This window comes from Phyllobates terribilis, unplaced genomic scaffold (assembly GCF_046119375.1).
Source record: "Phyllobates terribilis strain yellow unplaced genomic scaffold, ASM4611937v1 Scaffold_65__1_contigs__length_7625178, whole genome shotgun sequence".
Lineage (NCBI taxonomy): Eukaryota > Metazoa > Chordata > Amphibia > Anura > Dendrobatidae > Phyllobates > Phyllobates terribilis.
This window is the reverse complement of record NW_027362825.1, coordinates 5730001-5754456: the sequence shown is the minus strand read 5'-3', so window position 1 is coordinate 5754456 and position 24456 is coordinate 5730001. Positions and strand designations below refer to the sequence as shown.

The 24456-nt window shown below is 42.0% G+C and overlaps 1 protein-coding gene across 1 annotated transcript in view; it reads right to left on the bottom strand.

Moving 5' to 3' along the window:
* The window catches only part of LOC141193156 (uncharacterized), a 50824-nt gene that overhangs the window by 19985 nt on the left and 6383 nt on the right, over window positions 1-24456 (bottom strand). Inside the window, exons 2-5 of the mRNA XM_073662089.1 lie at window positions 5421-5548; window positions 3235-3355; window positions 2968-3081; window positions 1093-1206 (exon numbers count right to left, since the gene is read on the bottom strand). Of these exons, the coding sequence (XP_073518190.1) occupies window positions 1093-1206; window positions 2968-3081; window positions 3235-3355; window positions 5421-5444 (373 nt within the window). The 5' untranslated portion in view covers window positions 5445-5548. The remainder of the gene's footprint in view (window positions 1-1092; window positions 1207-2967; window positions 3082-3234; window positions 3356-5420; window positions 5549-24456) is intronic.

Here is a 24456-nt window from a genome sequence, read left to right as displayed (position 1 = left end):
ACCGGTAACCTGTAATGTCCCCAAACGCTATTAACCTGCAGATATTGGCTTAAAGGGGTTTGGTCCTAAACTACGTTCATGTAACTGAAAGTATGTGATATGCCTACTCCCGGCCACATTCAGACTAGATTGTTTCCAGCTTCGCTCAATACACTTGCATTGAGCGAAGCCACGTCCATCTAGTCGAAATATGGCCGAGAGTATGCACATCACATACTTGCAGTGACATGACCGGCGAAGCACCAGAGAATCCTCACAGCGCGCAGACTTATGACTGAAGACTTATAGTTCAGGACCAGACAAACCCATTAGTCTGCAGGTTAATAATGGTACAATGCTGTCCGCCACCTTACTGAAAGTCCGGCTGCCAGGAGAAATGGAATTTTCTCCGCTGGCTTTCGGCTATAGAGGCAATGCCTGGAGTGGCTAGAGTCACAGCTCACAGCATTGTGAGAGGCGGCTATAAGCATGCCATGCTCTGGCAATTTGATAACTCGCTTTACATAGATGCAATGCAGAGCGAGCTGTCAATCAAAATTCCGGGATGTACCTACAGCTGCCGCTCACTGTGTACTGAGCGATGACCATAGCCGCTCCATGAACGCCTCTGACTTAAAGTCCATGGCTGCCAGGAGGAATACAGTCAATTTTATCCAGGTAGCCACCCTTTCAGTAAGGCGGCCGGACAGCATTGTAGCACTATTAACCTGCTGATTAACCCTAAATCTGCGGGGTAAATAGTGTTTGGGGACATGACAAGCTCCCTTTAATAGTTCATGCACACACAGTATTTAAGAATGTGAATCCAGACTTTGGTTCCCATAAAATTCTCTGAGTGTTTCAGTTCCTCAGTTGTTTTCTAACGCCATATTAAACAAGTATACTCTCCCACATGCACTTCTTCTTGGGAAAAATATTGCGCTTATCAGATGGACACAGCTGCACCATACAGTGCACATTAAATGGCAATTTCAGCCTCTGTTGTGCACTGCGGTATGCACCAGCACATGAGGTCTAATAAAGATCTATTGAAAACCAAAACAATGTGATAACAGATAACTACACCGTGCACCCATTTTACAAGGATCTTACTTGTGCTGGGAGAAGACATGCTCCCTTTGCCATCCTGGTCGTAGGAGTTCATCACTCGCTGCTTCTCACCAAGTTTGACAGTTAATAGAATATCCGGATTCACCATACCACACTCTAGATGGAACAAGAGAAAAGAAATAGTACACATTCCCTATAACTATTACCTGAGCCATGGTACAATATACAAGGAAACCTTTACCCAAATCTTCCCAGCTTAATAATACAGCATACTGAACCGGAGAAGACATGATGCCGGCTCATATAATAATAATAATAATAATAATAATAATCTATTCTTATGTTAGTTTGAGAGTGTACTATAAAACCTTTAACCGGGCTATGCACGGCTTTATATCATTGGTGAAGATTCAGACAGCTAAGAGGTGAGAACACGTGCTTCCAAAGACCCCTATTCGTTGCCTGTGCAATAGCAAAACAGACGGAAATGGCATAAAATAAAAAAATAACCATTACTTAGGTGAAAAATTTCCAGAATCGCTAACAATCTGGTGGTCTCCACCATTCCTGCAGCAAAGATGTCACATACTTTCAAGTGATTGGTGCAGCTGACCATAGTCCACCGTGATCACACGCTGTATATGCATGCATAACTGCTGAGGATAGTTATTGGCTGCAGCGGTCACGTGAATGATTTATGTGTGGTCGTCACTGCAGGATCGGTGACAAGGGATTTAACTGGCGAGTTTTACTTTTATTTTAAAGAGAGCCTGTTAGCAGATACATGCTGCCCAATCTGTGGGCATCAAGTATCAGGCACTGGCTTTATGATCTCCGCAAGATAAGAAAAATATACTTTACTAGCTGCCGTGGACAGAGACCGTGCAGTAAACTAGGTGGACAGGCGGGTCTCTGGCGGATTCTCCCAGCCTGCTGCCCAGGATTGACAGGACTCTGCCTGTGTCAGGATAGGCAGCGTTTCAGAATTAAACATACCTGGCTGAGATCACACAACCAGTGCCTGATATATGCTCCCCACAGATTGGGCAGCATGTATCAGATTACAATTTCTCTTTAAACATTTCCTGGGGGTGTGTTCTTTTTTCCTCCATTATGTTGCTGCTGCTATGATTGGTCAGCAACATACAGGAGAAGAAATACACACCCTCAAAGAAAAATCTCTGGCAACACCACCCTGGACTTAACATAAATTATAACCTAAACGTTACAAGCTAATATTTCCACAATGGAGGTTAGAAAATAAATGAAAACGATGTTATATTCATCTCTGCAGCCACTATTCCATGATGTGGAACTATTTAAACTGGTGTCAGATCCTCCTTATTGCAATTTTCTTAAAACCAAGACAAACCCTTCAATAAAGTAAAAGTGCTACAGGCCTGATTTACAATTGCATTTGCATCTTTTTTTGTGTAGTTTTTTTTTCACTGTTTTTCATTTAAGATTAATTCTTCTTTCATTTGCACATTTTTTACAGTCTTTATTCATGCGATCGCCTGTTTTATTATGTTCACCGTTGTGGAAGGTGTTTGAGGTTTCCAGATGTTTTTGGTTGATCATTTGCAACTTATTTTAGTAGCAACATTTTTAGACTAACGTAGTTAAATCTCACCCCCAACCTCCCTGGAGTGATTTTATGTACACCAGATATTTTGGCGCAAATTTTGTAACACTTTAGTGGAAAATGCGACTTTTCGAGCTAAAAAGTCATGAAACAGGTTAAAGACAAAAAGAGAGCATGTTTGATTTTGCCCAAAATTCATAAACCATTTTGGAGAATTTGTCTTATAAAACGTCAAAGAACACAAGACCAAAAAAAGCTAATTATTTATCGGGCCATGCATGTTTTAATGAGACAGAAAAAACATAAATAAAATCAATTACAACAAAACTCACCAGAACCAACAATATTCAAGTTTTCATTTCTTCCTACGACTTGGCGGCTTTTCCGACAAGGCTCCTCTTCCGGCTGTATCCTTAGGAAGTTGTTGGGATTTAGGATGACAAAGCCTAAAAGACAGGAAAATATATTGCTCGAGTATATCAACTTATGACAAATCCCTTCATACATTGTACATTCACGTCTCAGGGTGTGGCTACAAGTTCAATGAAAGGAGTAAATAATTCACAAGTTTCATATTGTATAAGACGCAAATACAATACCCAGAGAGATGAGGATTCCATGAATTTCTTTAATAACACCAGTGTACAGGTCTTTCTGCCACCCTTCAAGGAGATCCCACTCCTTCTCCGAAAAATAAACAGCAACATCTCTAAATATCACCTAGAAAATATAATGGGAGAAAAACCATGACAGTGTGAGACATACCACAAAACAGTGTTATAGTGAGGTTTATTGTTGCTGTGAGACTATTACATTATTGCACCAGATCTGCAGATTACATGAATATGCAGATTACATGTAGTCATGAATATGCAGATTACATGTAGTCATGAATGCTCTTAAATGGGAACTGTACTTACAACAAACTTTACATAAATTAATAGTGCAGGTGAATTTAAGAAACCTTGTAATATATCTTATCAGAGAAATCAGGTTCTTTCTCCACTTATCAGCCACTGCAACCTCTTCCATCTGACCTTGTCATCCAAGCAGAAAGAACAGCTCAACTCCATCTTGTTCGGACAAGACAGACTGCAGGCTCACTGTGGCGTCATATGACAGAGCCTATTTTACTCTATGAAATGGGGAGAGTGGCAGAGAGACACAGAAAGACCGTGCTGAGCTTTCTACAAAGTCTTTTACTTCACTCCAGTGCTGTATTCACATCTAAAATGATCAGTACTGCTGTGTGATTTCCTCTATGCTGCATATCTCTATGTGATAAGATAAGAATGAAGAGCAGAAATTCATCTGTGTGCTGTGGATGGGATAGATCACTGCAGCCTATTTCCTCCCACCAGCTCAGAGTAGATAGCAAACTAATGACTCCTTCACACGTCCAAAAAAAAAACCAAAACAGTATTTGTGTCATCAGTGTTTTCCATCTGTGTGTCCATTTTTGTCATCAGTATTTTTACAGTATGGATAAAGAAATAACTAAATTACAAAGCTTCTCCTATACTTTGCAATGTTAAACACAGACAGCACACAGATGGTACACGGATGCCATCCGTTTGCTGTACACGTTTTTCACGGACCCATCGACTTGTACTGGCCCTTTTCATCCGTGCTGATGGAAAAAAAAAAGGACATGTGTATAAAGCCATAGATTACAATGGTTATGAGTGGTATCTGTGAAAAAAATGGATACCACACGTACTGAAACACAGACATGTGAAGGAGGCATAAGAGGTACAGCCCGGAGATGGAAAAACTGCTGAAAACGTAGGATAGAAGTCATATACTGGCTAGAGATAGTGTCATTCCTCATGTATACACACAGAACAGCTGATTCTGAAAAAGTTACATGAAAGTACAGTTACCCTTTAAAGGGGTAGTTATATCAGGAAAACCCATGTCTACTTGCTTTAAAGAGCACCTGTCAGCAGGATTGTCCTCAGTAAACTACATACACTGTCAGGTGAGCACCATTACAACTGATTAAAATGACACCTTGGTTTATGAAATCTGTCCTGTGGTTCTTGCGTAATCTTTACTTTCAATCTGGAGATAATGATATGCTCGTGATCTGGGGCGGACAGTGGGGGGCGCTCTATCTGGTGCTCTGCTTACATATTCATCTGTATGCTCTTATGACAGCTCACTATGCCTTCACTGACCTGCCTCCTACTTTACATAATGCATCTAGTAGTGCGGGGCTAGGTAAAATAGGAGGCAGGTCAGTGAACAATGAGTGAGCTGTCATAAGAGAATACAGATGAATATGTAAGCAGAGCACCAGATACAGCGCCCCCTACAGGTTGCCCCCCAAAGCACTAGCATATCATTATCTCCAAATTGAAAGTAAAGATTACACAAGAACCACAGGATGGATTTCATCAACCAAGGTATCATTTTAATGAGTGTAATGTCGCCCACCTGACAGTGTATGTAGTTTACTGCGCACAGTCCTGCTGACAGGTGCGCTTTAAGAAAAAAAAAAAGTAACAGCACCACACCTGCCCATGTTTGGTATTGCAGCTAAACTCTATTAAAAGTACATAGAGTTGAGTAGGGATACAATAGACAACCTGTTGATAAGTGTGGTGCAGTTTGTGCCAGAAAGTTTTTTTTCAATCCTGTACAATAAAACTATTCACATAATACCAGAAAACTTTCATTTACCCAACATTTCAGTAACATACTGTATGGCCTTGTACTACATGATCTATATAGATTACAGAAAACATTTCATTAGATTTAAATACAGAAATTACTAAATTACCGTAGGGGATACATGGCCGGCCATGTTTGTACCCGTTTCTTCGTCTTATCAGCAAAAAGGGTGAAAGGAGAACTGCGAGTGTGTGAAGGTCAAAGCCACATCCGGCAGTAAACGACTTCTATGCAAGCCTAAAAGTAAGATAGAAGTGGTTATTCACTTACTTGGCCCCCAGCCGTATGGCCCATGTTAACAGTAGAGTTACCATTACCATCATGATTTTTTACAAAGTCACATTTTGGTAATCAAAAAAAAAAATGACACAGATTTTATACTCCACTAGGGTACTGGCAGGACGCAGCGCGGGCCGTCATAAGGTGAGAATATATATATTTTTTATTTTATTCTTTTTTTTTTTAATGGTACCTGGGTCTGGATGAGAGTCCTCTCCTCCACACCCGGGTACCATCCGCACATTAGACCGCATGAAAAGCGCATCAACATATACAGTGATGCGGATTCCATGCGGTCTAATGCAAGTCAATGGCGGCAAAAGAGCAGCGTTTCCGCAAAATTAATTGACATGCTGCGGATTTTTGACCGCAGCGTTTACGCTGCGGAAAAATCCGCATCATGGGCACAGCACATGCGGATTTCCATTGGGGAACATTGCTGCCCTTCTACCATGCATTTTTCATGCGTTTCCGCGGCGTTTCCGCAACTGCAAAAACGCCACGGAAACGCATGAAAAACGCATCGTGTGAACTCAGCCTAACACATATCACCAATTTAATTAAATTGTACTAAACCTAACAGCCATTGTTAGGTGAGGAGACCAAGACATTTTGGTTTAAACTTGAGAAAATCACAAAAATATGCGTGTTTCACATTCTGCTGTACCTGCTTTTTCACTAAAAATGATGGCAGTGTGTTTTGCAGCGGTTTTTCTGCTACTTTTTTGCACTTCCCCATTGCTTTATATGGGTTGAAAAAAGGATTCAAAAAACGCTGAAAGAACTTACATGCAGCAGTTTTCCAATTCAATCAGGAAAAAAAAAAACATTGTGTGTACATGGGATTTCTGAAATGTCATAGCTTTTGCTGATACTGTCAAAAGTAGCTTTTCATTTGTGGTAAAAAAAACGCAGCAAAAATCTTTTTTTCCATTAAATAATTTGATTAAACTGCCCTTTTCTCCAAAAATGGTTTATGTTTTCACGTGTCTTGCATTGGTGGTCTAACACCTTGCATTGCTCTTGTTTGTATGGTGGAAGCAAAGCTGAACTTTGGGATCCTGAAAAACGCAGCAAGAAAAGCAGCAAAAAAGTCAGCAAAACCTGCTTTTTGTCTGCAGCTTTTTTACTGCCAAGAGATCAGATTTTGACTGCAGAAAAAAAAAACACAGCAATAAAGCAAATGTGTGAACATAGCCTAAAACTGTGCAAGAACAGCGTGATTGTCGGTTTGATCGTTCAGACCCCACACAGCATACATATTGTCTGCAGCACATGCCAGGATGATGAGATTCACTGCCACAACGATTGAGGAGCCACATAAAGGATATAACCAGCTGACAGAGAAGCTTTGACTGGTTCATCAGCCGATCCGTGGTGTGCTTTTATGGGCCAGTTATAGGAAACGAGTGTTCTCGTAAAAAGACCTTTTAATATGCCTAACTGGAAATCAGTTTTATATAAAGGAAAACGCAGAAATACAGATCCAAGTAGCTTGGGATGGAATTATACTGTATGTTCTATTCACCATGTTAGGAAGATTTTTACAACAGGTATTTAATGTAAACCCACATCCACCCAACATTACCCTTGCCTGACACACAGCTAACAGCCTCATATTAAAAGCTTTGCTACTTTGAAGTGTTTAAAGCCACTTTCCAATGACTAAATCCTTATAACAGAACAATGTAAAGACTTGGGCTGCTCCCAAAAAGAAAAAAATAACCTATTTTCAGGCAATGGCCTAAGCATGTTCTTCTGTAAAGTCATTACTTAAGTGCCTACAAGAATTCTACCCCAATAAATGCAAGAACAAAGCCAGACACCAGGGAGTCCCCAAGGGCAGGTTCATACATGTGAAATCAGTTTTCAATGCGTTCAAGTTAGAAAATTTATAAACCTATGACAGACATTACTGCAACAGGACGTAGTACCACAACTCGGCTCGGTGTTGTATCCAGTGTATACCAGACCTAGGCAGACCGGGAAAGCACTGGAGATGGTGGTGTAACGCCCCACGTGATCACCTATCGTCTCAATTTCACCAGTATGTGCATCCTCAGAATGCAGATACTGGTGAATACAATAGGGGAGGAGGAAGTCACTGACTCCCTATTCCACCATTCAACCTGCGAGTGAGCGTCTTAGTGCAGCAGGCGTGATTCAGGTCACTAGATCACGCCTGCTGCGAGCTGCCTCAGTCCGCACGCAGCCCAGACCGGAGAAGCTCATCGGGGGAATGAGGCTAGATGAGCAGCTTGAGTTTTATACTTTTTTTTTTTTAATTGTCAGTACTTAGGGAACTGTGGGATCATCTATGGATCAAGGTACGCCTATACTTATTATATATACTTAAAGGGGTTGTCTCACAAAGTACATATTAATCAGTGGATCTTGGAATAAAAGTAAGTTCCACAATTGGATGTGCTAAAAAAGTTGTTCCTGTGCTGAGATAATCTTATCAATGCTGTGTACTGTGTAATGGTTGTGTCTGACCCTATAGGAACATGGTCTGATCATACCACAGTTCCTGGGCAGGGGAGCATGCAAGAGAGTATACAGACAGGATAGCAGGGGAGGAAGCAAAAGAGTATACAGACAGGAATCACAAATGCAGCATTCTGTGAAGTAAAACACTGTTTTTAAACAGTCTGGAAAATATTTTACCTCACAGAAAGTATCAGCTCGATCCTGTGCTGCCCTGTCTGTATACTCCTTTGCTTGATTATAATGTACTTTCTGGGACAACCCCTTTAAGGCCAAATAACAGGAGCAGTAAGATTTAAAAAAGCAGGAAATTATCACTGATTAGTTGCTACAGATTAGAATACATGCTAGAATAAGCCCTATCGTAAACTCTGAAAAGCCCCGTGTGAATGGAGCAGAGGTTGATCATGGACACTGCAGCTCCATTCATTCTTATAGGAGTGTTGAAGACCAGCTTAATGCAGTACTCAGATATCTTTAGAGGCCCTGTTAAGTTCTCTCTGCTGCCCCTAATGTTTATCAGAATAATGCGTGACTTACATGTCAAATATATTGACCATGCTCAGACTGCAATGCCTGGCCTGACATGCCTCATCATATACGTATATTAGACAGTAAGGCTGCGTGCCCACTATGTGTTTTTCAAGTGTTTTTGCTGCGGAATTTTAAGCGAAAACGCTTAAAAAACACTTGGTAATACGTGCCTTATGGTCCCCAATGATAATCCGCATGTGCTGTGCACATGTTGCGGAAATTTCAGCTGCGGATTATCATTGCGGAAAAATACGCAGCATGTCCATTATTTTTGTGGAAATGCAGAGTAATTGACGCCATTGACATGCATTGAATCGCATAAAATATGCATGACTACATGTGCACATGCGGATATTAAGCGATTCAAAGTGCGGATGGTACCCGGGTCTGGGGAAGAGGAGACTCTCATCCACACCCGGGTACCATAGTACCTGTAAAAAAAAATAATTTAAAATAAAAAACATTATACTCACCTTCTGATGGCCCCCGGTCTCCTGTACGGTGCGTCCTGGTTCTCCAGCGGCTCGAGATGGTGTAAAAGGACTTTCCATGATGTCATTTAGTCATGTGACAGGTCACGAAACCGCCGACGTCAGTGGTCGCGTGACCTGTCACATGACTAAATGACGTCATGGAAGGTCCTTTTACACAACAGCGAGCCTCCCAAGACACCATCGGAGAAGGAGTCCGGGGGCCATCGGAAGGTGAGCATAAGGTTTTTTTTTTATACCATTTTTCTTTTTTTAACTATTAACTTGGTCACACTATATAAATCCATGCCGGTTGCATGGATTTATATAGTGTGACCAAGCTGTCAAGCACTTTCCAAGTGATGCTAAAATCGCTTGGAAAAGCGCTTGATAACCCGCATGCAGAAATGCATGCAAAAACGCTTGACAAACGCTTCTACCTGGCGGGAAAAACGCATGTAAAGTCCGAATGCGTTTTTTTCTACCAGGGAGAAGCGGAAAAAATCAGCAGCATTTCTGCATCGTGGGCACTTAGCCTTAGGTCAGGAAATCCACGGTCGGCATGTGAATCTAGCCTCCGGGTATGTGCACACATTGAGTATTTGCAGATTTTTCTGCAGCAAAAACAAGAGTGCTAGCAGGATAAATGCAGCAAAATACACATGGTTTTGACACGCTGCAGATTTGAAAAATGTTGTTTTCTTTTGCCATTTTACCCATTTTAGAAGATGAGAGAACCTTTTCAAAATAGAAACATAAGCGTTTCTTTAAACGCTTTACAGTCAGCACCACAAAGCAGATCTAAATCACATAATCATCCCCTCGCAAAGATTTTATGGGGAGGGGGAGGGGGGAAGAGAGGAAATACATCAATCCTACTACACAAGAGTCCTGAAATGTCAAAAAGTAAAAAATGTGAAGAAAGGCACATCAGGTCTAGAGTTCCACATTGTGGTATTCGGGTGCAGTTTTTGAAACCATCACCAAGTGTTGATTCTAAACATAGGACACCTGTAAAGCAAAGGCCGAGACGCCTTTTTTTTTTTAATACATACTTGGTTTTAAGATCTAAAAATCTGAATGCTGGTGCAGACCATAATAAACAAGAAAAAACTACGTAAATTGCAGCTGAAATATTCACTTAATGAATTTGCACCCTGGATTCAAGACCGACACACAAAATTATAACCTGTGCAACTTGTACTGACATCTCGCTGATGTGGGGGCTAGAGCGAAAAGAAGAGCGTAAGGAACACTCCCCCAGGTAATCACTGGCATCAGACAGGCTCTTCATGAAGATTAGTGTGTAATTTGTATTTTATTTTTAAAAACACACTGTGGATTGTGCCGTTTAGTTAAGAGGGTGGGTTGCTGCATATATAGACACTCCTTGGATAAAAATACTCTTTAAAAACTGCTAAGAGGTGTATTTTTACTTTGCTGAAATACATTTAGAGCGACTTCTGGCTAGAAAAATGTTCCATGAACTCTGCACCAAATGCCTGTATATGGAAGTAATACAGGGAGACCGCAAGGCAAATACAACATCCTATAATAATCCAAATGGAAAAAAGCAGTAATTGTCCCAGCTCCACAACAACAGCCGCAACGTGTGAACTCCGCTGTAGGCCGAGAGCAGACAACAGTTGTAAATATCGGCCAGTCGCTCAATGTGCTGGTCCGCATTGTGCAGGGGCAGCCTGCAGTCACCATCATGGAGGCGGCCTAGCTTACAAACAACCTTACAGGACTTATAGTGTCCGTAGTTAATGTCTTGGTGGCAAATACCACAGGACGCCTTTAGGTCTGGTAGAATTCATGTCTCAGCAGATTACAGCTGTTTTTGCAGTATAAAAAGACCTGCACAATGTGGTATTAATGTTATGACTGATCAGCTGATATGATAGTGATACCCCAATTTAGGCCAGAATCGTATAAAGCTTCTGTTCTAGGTCCATTGTGACTTTTGGCAATAGCTGTGGATCAGTAGTGACCACACACAGTCATATTTACTGTCCCAAATATACCAATTGTTTTTATTTAAAGGTAAGAAGACTTGCACGGCCCACCGGGCAGGGAGCATGACTGATGAATTGGGGAAGAGAGGACATGGAATTGCAACGAACTGGGGGAGACGGAACAAAGGAAAGGAACAATGCATTGAATTGGGGAAAAGGCAAAATGGCTAATTAGTATTTTTATTGGCTGGAAAAAAGTGGCTAAATATTGATAATGGGAGTGGGACAGTGCTGACTTAATTTACAATTTGAATGGTAGGTTGGAGAGTGGTTAACTGTATACTAATGGTGTGGAATATATATTGGTATTCAGTGGTGTAGTATGGAAGACTTTGTCTCTGTAGCGAAGCATTTACATTACATTTTTTATCGGCTAAACCTGCGTGAATGTTTATGTTGTGTAGTGTTGGTGTATTAAAGGGGTTGTCCACTACACAGACAACCCTTTTTGAATCCCCATGTTTCCCCTCAGTAAAATAATAACACCTCTACTCACACCTGTTGCTGTTCCAGTGGTGTCTGCACTCGCTCTGGCATGGCAGTTATGTCTTGTGATCACTGCAGCCAATCAGTGCTGGCTTCACACTTTCCGCCTTTGGATAAATCAAAACATCCAGAGGAAAGCGACAGAAGCAGCAGCTATCATTTACTCCGGATGTCAATTACATCCATAGGAGAGAAAAGTGAACCACTGGAACGGCGCTGGCACTGGAGGTGAGTGTAAGTGTTAGTTTACAGGGAGGAAACAGGGATTCAGAAAGGGTTGCTTAAGTAGTGGACAACCAGGGCTGTGGAGTCAGTAAGCCAAACCTCCGACTCCCTCATACATGGCTCATGCTTAAGTGATAAATTTACTGTAGCACAGATTAATCTCAGCTAAAAGTCTAGACCCTTAGATCAGGAATAGGACAGACATTTATAGGACATTTCATAACTTCCAAAATTCTTATGAAAAAATATTCCCCACAAACTGCATTGAACTACTGTCCATTTTATACCAACTCTGACTCCACCAAAATGGGCTACGGCTCAGACGCCACAGCTCTGTGGACAACCCCTTTACACTCACTGATGGCCAACATCCAGTTTCCTGCGCTGTTCCGGTACTTTTCTTGGTCACATTACAGAAGTCCCAATTCTCCGGCACCATTGAATACAATGATACACATGGAGTCACTGTGTGCTCCGTTCTACATAATTTTCGGCCCTATAAGTCAAATTGAGGCTGGCACCAAGACTTAGCGTACTAAATTTTGCTGCTCGTCTCCAATAAGCATTTATGGCCAAAAATGATGCAAAACAGAAAGCACTGTGACTCCATCTGCATCATTATAGTTAATGGCCCCATCAGCACATATGCGCGAATACCGTTTTGCCAGTGTTCGGACGGAAAAAAGGGTCAAAAGCTATGTGAACAAAGCCTTAAACAAATCAAAATATACTGTGACCACCATGTGACTTAAAAATAGCAACAATTATTGACACTTGCACACAGGTTTAGAAGCAACTTGGTTGGCTTTTTCTAAACATCTTGGGAGAAGTAACCAGAGATCTTCTGTGGATGAAGGCTTGCACAAATCCTTCTGTTTCTTCATGTAATCCGACTCAATTATGTTGAGATCACAACTCTGTGGGGGCGATATCATCACTTCTACGACTCCTTGTTATTCTTTCATGTCACAAATCACATATCATTGCAAGACTAAGCACAGCAACAAAAGGAAAGGTAGTTATACTGCATCAGCAAGGTGCCTTCCAGACAAAGATTTCAAAGCAAACTAAGGTTTCAAGATTTGCTGTTCAAGCTGTTTTGAAGAATCATAAAGAAATAGGCATCGTTGAGGACCCTAGATAGATACAGTGGCCAGTCAAGGAAACATACTGCGGCAGATCAAAGACATCATGCTTACTTCCCTTCAAAATCAAAAGATGTCTAGCAGTAACATCAGCTCAGGACTCCCAGAAACCAGTGGGTCCCAGCTTACACCCATCTACTGCTTGGAGAAGTCTGGCCAGATGTTTACTTCATGGAAGAATTGCAGCCAAAGCGCCATACCTTCCACAAGGCAAAGTGACCTAATTATGCTGGAGAGCAGTAAAATAATGGGTGTCTATAGGCAACAGTGAGCAAGTGAAGTTGTGGATTTAGTCAGGATTAACGGTGTCCTCAATGCTGAGAAATACAGAAAGATACTTCCATCCTGCAATGGCATCAGCGAGGCATCAATTCTGCAGCAGGACAATAGCCCAAAGCAAACAGCCAATGTGATTATCCACTTGCATTTGTGGATTACACGGCCGAATCATGCAAGATTTTAATGCAGTGCCACCTGATGACCGGTGGAACACGAGCATCCAATACTGACTGTCAGCTTTGTCCCTTATGCACTTAAATTTCTCCAGAATCTCTGAATCTTTTGCTGATATGTTCTGTAGTTGGTGGAATAATCAAAGTCTTTGTAATTTTACATTGAGGAACATTTTTCTGAAATTGTCCACAATTTTTGGACGCAGTTGTTTACAGATTGGTGAACCTCTGACCATCTTTGCCTCTCTAACATGCTCTCTTTCAAAGTCATGTGACTAAGTAGAAAATTGATCCTCCTTACTACCTTTACAGCCTTTTGATAACCCTGTGTTAACTCTTTTGAGATGTGTTGCTGCCATCAATCTCTAAATGACCTGTTTTTTCCAAGTAAAATGTCTATCTTTCAACTTCTGATCTGTGTTCTATGCCCTATTGTGAATAACATGTGGTGATAAGAGATTTCCAAAGCATTGCATTCATGTTTTCTTAACATTTTACACAGTGACTCACCTTTTTGGCAATTGGGGTTATATGTTATTATACATATACACACACTGCTCAAAAAAATAAAAGGGAACACTTACACAACACAATGTAACCCCAAGTCAATCCCACCTCTGTGAAATCTACCTGTCCAGTTATGAAGCAACACTGACTGTGAATCAATTTCTCCTGCTGTTGTGCAAATGGAACAGACAACTGGTAGAAATGATAGGCAATTAGCAAGATACCCCCTATAAAGGAGAGGTTCTATAGGTGGTGACCACAGACCATTTCATCCTTTTTGGCTGTTTTGGTCACTTTTGCATTTTATCATTTACTCTCACCCTTAGAGGTACAGTAGCATGAAGCGGTGTCTACAGTACAACCCACAGAAGTTGCTCAGGTAGTGCAGCTCATCCAGGATGGTACATCAATGCGAGCTGTGACAAGAAGGGTAGCTGTGTGTCAGCACAGTGTCCAGAGCATGGAGCAGATACCAGGAGACAGGCCAGTACACCAGGAGATGTGGAGGGTGTCGTAGGAGGGCATTAACCCAGCAGCAGGACCGCTACCTCCTCCTTTGTGCAACAAGGAAAATTGCCAGAGCCCTGCAAAATGACCTCCAGCAGGCCACGAACATCCATGTGTCTGCTCCAACTATCAGAAACAGACTCCGTGAGGGTGGTATGAGGGCCCGACGTCCAAAAGTGGGTGTTGTGCTTACATCCCAACACGGTGCAGGGTGATTGGCATTTGCTAGAGAACACCAAGACTGGCAGATTCGATATTGGCGCCCTGTGCTCTTAACGGATGAGAGCAAGTTCACACTGAGCACATGTGACAGACGTGAGAGTCTGGAGATGCTGTGGAGAACGTTCTGCTGCCTGCAACATCCTCCAGCATGAAAGGTTTGGCAGTGGGTCAGTAATGGTGAGGAGAGGCATTTCTTTAGAGGACAGCACAGTCCTCCATGTGCTAGGCAGAGGTACCCTGACTGCCATTATGTACTGGGATGAGATCCTCAGACCCATAATGATGCAGGTGCAGTGGGCGGCTGGAGTGTGTCAGCAGCTCTTGCATGATGAAGGCATTGATGCTTTGGACTGGCCTGCCCGTTCCCCAGACCTGATTCCAATTGGGGACATCATGTCCCAAACATCTGGGACATCATGTCTCGTTCCATCCAGCAACGCCACGTTACACCACAGGAGTTGACTGATGCTTTAATCCAGGTCTGGGACGAGATCCCTCAGGAGTACATCTGCCACCTCATCAGGCGTTGTAGGGAGGTCATACAGGCACGTAGAGGCCACACACTACTGAGCATCATTTCCTTGTCTTGATGCATTTCCACTGAAGTTGGATCAGCCTGAAATTTGATTTTCCATTTTGATTTTGAGTAGGATTCCAAATCCAGACCTCCGTGTCATATTAATTTTGATTTACATTGATCATTTTTATGTTTTACTGTTCTCAACACATTCCACTATGTAATGAATAAAGATTTGCAACTGGAATATTTCATTCAGTGAAATCTGGGATGTGATATTGTAGTGTTCCCTTTATTTTTTTGAGCAATATATATGTGTGTAAGCGTGTGTATACGTAGACACACACAGGAGGTGAGGGTATAGAACGGCACATGACTACTTTTGTACACTATGTAATCATTATTAAAAACGTTGACACACGAGTTAGTCAAAAATTATTCGCACTCTCGCTGTAGAATTTATTTTCCACAACTTTCAGAAAAGAGAAATACATCATTTTTCTATATAAACGCCTAGCTTTTCAATAAACTCTGTCCATCTGTCAGCAAGCTTTCATATTCCCTCATTAAAAAATATTTTAGGCTGAGCTGCGAGCCATTAATGCACCATTGTCTTCACCTTTTCATCAGATGTGAATCTTAAGTCTTCGTAGGGCTTCTTTCAGGGGACATAATCCACGGTCACTCATCAATCCAACAGAAACAGTTCACGTGTATGCTCAGTGTTGTCATCAGTTGCGGACGGGCGTCCTGCTCCTTCTTCATGGCTGACACTTGTGTGGACTTTCTTGAACTTCTCTGTCCATTCATACACACTTCTTTACGGCAAAACACTTTTTCCATAGTGTGCACAAAGTCTTTAATAAATATTCGCATCAGACATTCTTGGACCATAAAAACGTATAAATGCACGCAGCTCTTCTTTTGTGGAAAAGAGAAACAGCCATTGTTTCTCGCACCACAGTTACAGACAGGGCTGTGGAGTCGGTAAGCCAAACCACCGACTCCATGACTCCAACTCCACAGCATGGCCTCACTACATGTACATAAAGTGCAGCACAGATCCATCTCAACTAAAAGCCGAGATCCTTAGATCAGGAACAGAACAGACATTTATAGGACATTTCATAACTTTCCCAAATTCTTATGAAAACATTTACAGCACATCCTGCATTGAACTACTGAACCCAATTTATTATAGATCTTAGGAGTCGGTCCATTTTATACAGACTCCGACTCCACAGCCCTGGTTACAGCTAAACTGGGGTAACTCGTTCAAATCTGCACAGCAACGATTGGGGAGACAGCAACCTAATACGGAAAATGCTAAGATTGTGCGACCAACAGAAGATTAAATATAACCGGTGTGTGGAAAATTTTTGACTCACCCTCATATATGCAGTACCATAATGCAATACCATCAGGAAGTCATCTAATTGGCTCCAAATATTCTCTGCAGCAAGACAATGACTCCAAAGATACAACAAATATAATTAAGAACTATCTTCATTGCAAAGAAGAACAAGAAGTCCTGGAAGTAATGATCTGGTCCTGAGCTCTGATCTCATCCAGACAGTCTGGGATTACATGAAGAAACAGACGGACTTGCACACTCCTCATACACAGAAGATCTGTGGTGAGTTCTCCAAGATGTTTGGCGTAACTTCCCGGACGAATTCCTTCAAGAACTGTGTACAAAGTGACAAGAGTACCGAGAAGATCTGATGTTGTTTCGCATGCAAAGGCGGTCAAACCAAATATTGATGTGATTTCTCTTTTGTTCATTCACTTTTTATTTTGTTAATTGAAGAAAATAAGCTTATCACTTCTATTTTTGAAAGCATTATTAGGCGGTGTGCCCACTATGCGCTTTTTAAGCATTTCGGTAGCGGCAATTCCGCTGCAGAAACGCTTAAAAAAACGCTTGGTAGAAGGTCTGCCATGTTCCCAAATGATAATCTGCATGTGCTGTGAAAATGCTGCGGAAATTTCCGCTGCGGATTATCATTGCGGAAAAATCCGCAGCACTACCAATTATTTTGCGGAATCGCGGCGTTTTCGCTGCCATTGACTTGCATTGGACCACATGACATCCGCATCAGTACATGTGCACATGCGGATATCATGCGGTTCAATGTGCGGATGGTACCGGGTTTGGAGAAGAGGAGACTCTCCTCCAGACCCGGGTACTATAGTAATTGTAAAAAATATAATAAAATAAAAAATATACATTATACTCACCTTCTGATGGCCCCCGGTGTCCTTATCCGATCCGTCCTGGCTTGCCGGCAGCTCGCGATGGTCTAAAAGGACCTGCCAATGCGTCATTTAGTCATGTGACGGGTCACGCGACCGCTGACGTCGGCGGTCGCGTGACCCGTCACATGACTAAATGACGTCTCCAAGAAGGAGAGTGATGGGTGCTACGCCAGATGACCTGGCCTCCACAGTCACCAGACCTGAACCCAATCAAGATGGTTTGGGGTGAACTGGACCGCAGAGTGAAGGAAAAAGGGCCAACAAGTGCTAAGCATCTCTGGGAACTCCTTTAAGATTGTTGGAAGACCATTTCCGGTGACTACCTCTTGAAGCTCATCAAGAGAATGCCAAGAGTGTGCAAAGCAGTCATCAAAGCAAAAGGTGGCTACTTTGAAGAACCTAGAATATAAGACATATTTTCAGTTGTTTCACACTTTTTTGTTAAGTATATAATTCCACATGTGTTAATACATAGTTTTGATGCCTTCAGTGTGAATGTACAATTTTCATAGTCATGAAAATACAGAAAAATCTTTAAATGAGAAGGGGTGTCCAAACTTTTGGTCTCTACTGTATATATACACACACACATAGGAGGTGGGTGTGTATGGAAACACAGTATAGCAGTGTATTTGACTATCTGTACAGCTGCAGAATACAGTGTACATATTATGTTGTATCCCAGGATGTGGGGTGTACGGAGACACAGTATAAATGTATGATGTATGTGACTGACTGAACAGCTGCAGAATAAAGTATATATATATATATATATATATATATATATATATATATATACACACATACACACAGGAGGTGGGTGTATGGGGACACAGTATAGAAGTATATGACTGGCTGTACGGCTGCAGAATACAGTATATATACACAGGAGGAGGGTGTATGGGGACACAGTATAGATGCATGATGTATATGACTATCTGTACAGCGGCATTATACAGTATATATATATATATATATATATATATGCACAGGAGGTGGGTGTATGGGGACACAGTATAGATGTATATGACTGGCTGTACAGCTGCATTATACAGTATGAATATACACACAGGGGGTGGGTGTATGGGGAGAGTATAGATGTATGATGTATATGACTGGCTGTACGGCTGCATTATACAGTATATATATATATACACAGGAGGTGGGTGTATGGGGATGGTATAGATGCATGATGTATATGACTGGCTGCACGGCTGCATTATACAGTATATATACAGTTATATGAAAAAGTTTGGGCACCCCTATTAATCTTAAGCTTAATGTTTTATAAAAATTGGTGTTTTTGCAACAGCTATTTCAGTTTGATATATGTAATAACTGTAGGACACAGTAATGTTTCTGCCTTGAAATGAGGTTTATTGTACTAACAGAAAATGTGCAATCTGCATTCAAACAAAATTTGACAGGTGCATAAGTATGGGCACCTCACCAGAAAAGTGACATTAATATTTAGTAGATCCTCCTTTTGCAAAAATAACAGCCTCTAGTCGCTTCCTGTAGCTTTTAATGAGTTCCTGGATCCTGGATGAAGGTATTTTTGACCATTCCTCTTTACAAAACAATTCCAGTTCAGTTAAGTTTGATGGTCGCTGAGCATGGACAGCCCTCTTCAAATGATCCCACAGATGTTCAATGATATTCAGGTCTGGGGACTGGGATGGCCATTCCAGAACATTGTAATTGTTCCTCTGCATGAATGCCTGAGTAGATTTGGAGCGGTGTTTTGGATCATTGTCTTGCTGAAAGATCCATCCCCTGCGTAACTTCAACTTTGTCACTGATTCTTGAACATTATTGTCAAGAATCTGCTGATACTGAGTGGAATCCATGCGTCCCTCAACTTTAACAAGATTCCCGGTGCCGGCATTGGCCACACAGCCCCAAAGCATGATGGAACCTCCACCCAATTTTACTGTGGGTAGCAAGTGTTTTTCTTGGAATGCTGTGTTTTTTTGCCGCCATGCATAACGCCTTTTTGTATGACCAAACAACTCAATCTTGGTTTCATCAGTCCACAGGACCTTCTTCCAATAAGAAATTGGCTTCTCCAAATGTGCTTTTGCATACCTCAGCCGACTCTGTTTGTGGCGTGCTTGCAGAAACGGCTTCTTTCGCATCACTCTCCCATATAGCTTCTCCTTGTGCAAAGTGCGCTGTATAGTTGACCGATGCACAGTGACACCATCTGCAGCAAGTTGATGCTGCAGCTCTCTGGAGGTGGTCTGAGGATTGTCCTTGACTGATCTCACCATTCTTCTTCTCAGCCTTTCTGATGTTTTTCTTGGCCTGCCACTTCTGGCCTTAACAAGAACTGTCCCTGTGTTCTTCCATTTCCTTACTATGTTCCTCACAGTGGAAACTGACAGGTTAAATCGCTGAGACAGCTTTTTGTATCCTTCCCCTGAACAACTATGTTGAATAATCTTTGTTTTCAGATCATTTGACAGTTGTTTTGAGGAACCCATGATGCCACTCTTCAGAGGAGATTCAAACAGGAGAACAACTTGCAAGTGGCCACTTTAAGTAGCTTTTCTCATGATTGCATACACCTGGCTATGAAGTTCAAAGCTCAATGAGGTTACAAAACCAAAAAAGTGCTTTAGTAAGTCAGTAAAAAGTAGGTAGGAGTATTTAAAACAAGAAAATGATAAGGGTGCCCATACTTATGCACCTGTCAAATTTTGTTTGAATGCAGATTGCACATTTTCTGTTAGTACAATAAACCTCATTTCAAGGCAGAAACATTACTGTGTCCAACAGTTATTACATATATCAAACTGAAATAGCTGTTGCAAAAACACCAATTTTTATAAAACATTAAGCTTAAGATTAATAGGGGTGCCCAAACTTTTTCATATAACTGTATATATATATATATATATATATATATATATATATATACATACACACACACACACACACACACATACACAGGGGGTGGGTGTATGGGGACAGTATAGATGCATGATGTACACTGCTCAAAAAAATAAAAGGAACACTTAAACAACACAATGTAACTCCAAGTCAATCCCACCTCTGTGAAATCTACCTGTCCAGTTATGAAGCAACACTGATTGTGAAGCAATTTCTCCTGCTGTTGTGCAAATGGAACAGACAACTGGTAGAAATGATCGGCAATTAGCAAGATACCCCCTATAAAGGAGAGGTTCTGCAGGTGGTAACCACAGACCATTTCTCTGTTCTCATCCTTTTTGGCTGTTGTTTTGGTCACTTTTTCATTTTGCCATTGCTCTCACCCCTAGAGGTACAGTAGCATGAAGCGGTGTCTACAGTACAATCAACAGAAGTTGCTCAGGTAGTGCAGTTCATCCAGGATGGCACATCAGTGCGAGCTGTGGCAAGAAGGGTAGCAGTATCTGTCAGCACAGTGTCCAGAGCATGGAGAAGATACCAGGAGATGTGGAGGGAGCCATAGGAGGGCAACAACCCAGCAGCAGGACCGCTACCTCCGCCTTTGTGCAATGAGGAACAGGAGGAGCACTGCCAGAGCCCTGCAAAATGACCTCCAGCAGGCCAAAATTTGTGCATGTGTCTGCACAAACTGTTAGAAACCGACTCCATGAGGGTGGTATGAGGGCCTGACGTCCACAGATGGGGGTTGTGCTCACAGCCCAACACCGTGCAGGACGCTTGACATTTTGCCACAGAACACCAGGATTGGCAAAGTCGCCACTGGCGCCCTGTGCTCTTCACAGATGAAAGCAGGTTCACACTGAGCACGTGACAGACGTGACAGAGTCTGGAGACGCCGTGGAGAGCGATCTGCTGCCTGCAACATCCTTCAGCATGACCAGTTTGGCAGTGGGTCAGTAATGGTGTGGGGTGGCATTTCTTTGGAGGGCCCTCCATGTGCTCGCCAGAGGTAGCCTGACTGCCATTAGGTACTGAGATGAGATCCTCAGACCCCTTGTGAGACCAAATGCTGGTGCGGTTGGCCTTGGGTTCCTCCTAATGCAGGAGAATGCCAGACCTCATGTGGCTGGAGTGTGTCAGCAGTTCCTGCAAGATGAAGGCATTGAAGCTATGGACTGGCCCGCCCGTTCCCCAGAACTGAATCCGATTGAGCACATCTGGGACATCATGTCTCGCTCCATCCACCAATGTCACGTTGCACCACAGACTGTCCAGGAGTTGGCGGATGCTTTAGTCCAGTTCTGGGAAGAGATCCCACAGGAGACCATAAGCAACCTCATCAGAAACATGCAGGCATTGTAGGGAGGTCATATAGGCATGTGGAGGCCACACACAATACTGAGACTCATTTTGACTTGTTTTAAGGACATTACATCAAAGTTGGATCAGCCTGTAGTGTGCTTTTCCACTTTAATTTTGGGGGTGACTCCAAATCCAGGCCTCCATTGGTTAAATTTGATTTCCATTGATGATTTTTGGGTGATTTTGTTGTCGGCACATTCAACTTTGTACAGAACAAAGTATTCAATGAGAATATTTCATTCATTCAGATCTAGGATGTGTTATTTGAGTGTTCCCTTTATTTTTTTGAGCAGTGTATATGACTGGCTGCATTATACAGTGTGTGTGCTTGTGTGTGTGCGTATATATATATATATATATATATACACACACACACATACACACACACACACAGGGGGTGGGTGTATGGGAACAGTATAGATGTATATGACTGGCTGTACGGCTGCATTATACAGTATATATATAGGAGGTGGGTGTATGGGGACAGTATGATGTATATGACTGGCTGTACGGCTGCATTATACAGCATATATATATATACATAGGGGGTGGGTGTATGGGGAGAGTATAGATGTATGATGTATATGACTGGCTGTACGGCTGCATTATACAGTGTATATATATATATACACACACATGCAGGGGGTGGGTGTACGGGGAGAGTATAGATGTATACGACTGGCTGTACGGCTGCATTATACAGTATATATATATATATATATATACACACACATAGGGGGTGGGTGTATGGGGACAGTATAGATGCATGATGTATATGACTGGCTGTACAGCTGCATTATACAGTGTATATATATATATATATATATGCACAGGAGGTGGGTGTATGGGGACACAGTATAGATGTATATGACTGGCTGTACGGCTGCATTATACAGTATATATATATATATATATATACACATAGGAGGTGGGTGTATGGGGACGATATAGATGCATGATGTATATGACTGGCTGTACGGCTGCATTATACAGTATATATATATATGCACAGGAGGTGGGTGTATGGGGACACAGTATAGCTGTACAGTACAGACCAAAAGTTTGGACACACCTTCTCATTTAAAGATTTTTCTGTATTTTCATGACTATGAAAATTGTACATTCACACTGAAGGCATCAAAACTATGAATTAACACATGTGGAATTATATACTTAACAAAAAAGTGTGAAACAACTGAAAATATGTCTTATATTCTAGGTTCTTCAAAGTAGCCACCTTTTGCTTTGATGACTGCTTTGCACACTCTTGGCATTCTCTTGATGAGCTTCAAGAGGTAGTCACCGGAAATGGTCTTCCAACAATCTTGAAGGAGTTCCCAGAGATGCTTAGCACTTGTTGGCCCTTTTGCCTTCACTCTGCGGTCCAGCTCACCCCAAACCATCTCGATTGGGTTCAGGTTTGGTGCCTGTGGAGACCAGGTCATCTGGCGTAGCACCCCATCACTCAGCTTCTTGGTCAAATAGCCCTTACACAGCCTGGAGGGGTGTTTGGGGTCATTGTTCTGTTGAAAAATAAATGATGGTCCAACTAATCGCAAACCAGATGGAATAGCATGCCGCTGCAAGATGCTGTGGTAGCCATGCTGGTTCAGTATGCCTTCAAATCCCCAACAGTGTCACCAGCAAAGCACCCCCACACCATCACACCTCCTCCTCCATGCTTCATGGTGGGAACCAGGCATGTAGAGTCCATCCATTCACCTTTTCTGCGTCGCACAAAGACACGGTGGTTGGAACCAAAGATCTCAAATTTGGACTCATCAGACCAAAGCACAGATTTCCACTGGTCTAATGTCCATTCCTTGTGTTCTTTAGCCCAAACAAGTCTCTTCTGCTTGTTGCCTGTCCTTAGCAGTGGTTTCCTAGCAGCTATTTTACCATGAAGGCCTGCTGCACAAAGTCTCCTCTTAACAGTTGTTGAAGAGATGTGTCTGCTGCTAGAACTCTGTGTGGCATTGACCTGGTCTCTAATCTGAGCTGCTGTTAACCTGTGATTTCTGAGTCTGGTGACTCGGATAAACTTTTCCTCAGAAGCAGAGGTGACTCTTGGTCTTCCTTTCCTGGGGCGCTCCTCATGTGAGCCAGTTTCTTTGCAGCGCTTGATGGTTTTTGCAACTGCACTTGGGGACACTTTCAACGGTTTCCCAATTTTTCGGACTGACTGACCTTCATTTCTTAAAGTAATGATGGCCACTCGTTTTTCTTTACTTAGCTGCTTTTTTCTTGCCATAATACAAATTCTAACAGTCTATTCAGTAGGATTATCAGCTGTGTATCCACCAGACTTCTGCACAACACAACTGATGGTCCCAACCCCATTTATAAGGCAAGAAATCCCACTTATTAAACCTGACAGGGCACACCTGTGAAGTGAAAACAATTTCTAGTGACTACCTCTTGAAGCTCATCAAGAGAATGCCAAGAGTGTGCAAAGCAGTCATCAAAGCAAAAGGTGGCTACTTTGAAGAACCTAGAATATAAGACGTATTTTCAGTTGTTTCACACTTTTTTGTTAAGTATATAATTCCACGTGTTAATTCATAGTTTTGATGCCTTCAGTGTGAATGTACAATTTTCAAAGTCATGAAAATACAGAAAAATCTTTAAATGAGAAGGTGTGTCCAAACTTTTGGTCTGTACTGTATATGACTGGCTGTACGGCTGCATTATACAGTATATATTTATATATATACATAGGAGGTGGGTGTATGGGGACGGTATAGATGCATGATGTATATGACTGGCTGTACGGCTGCATT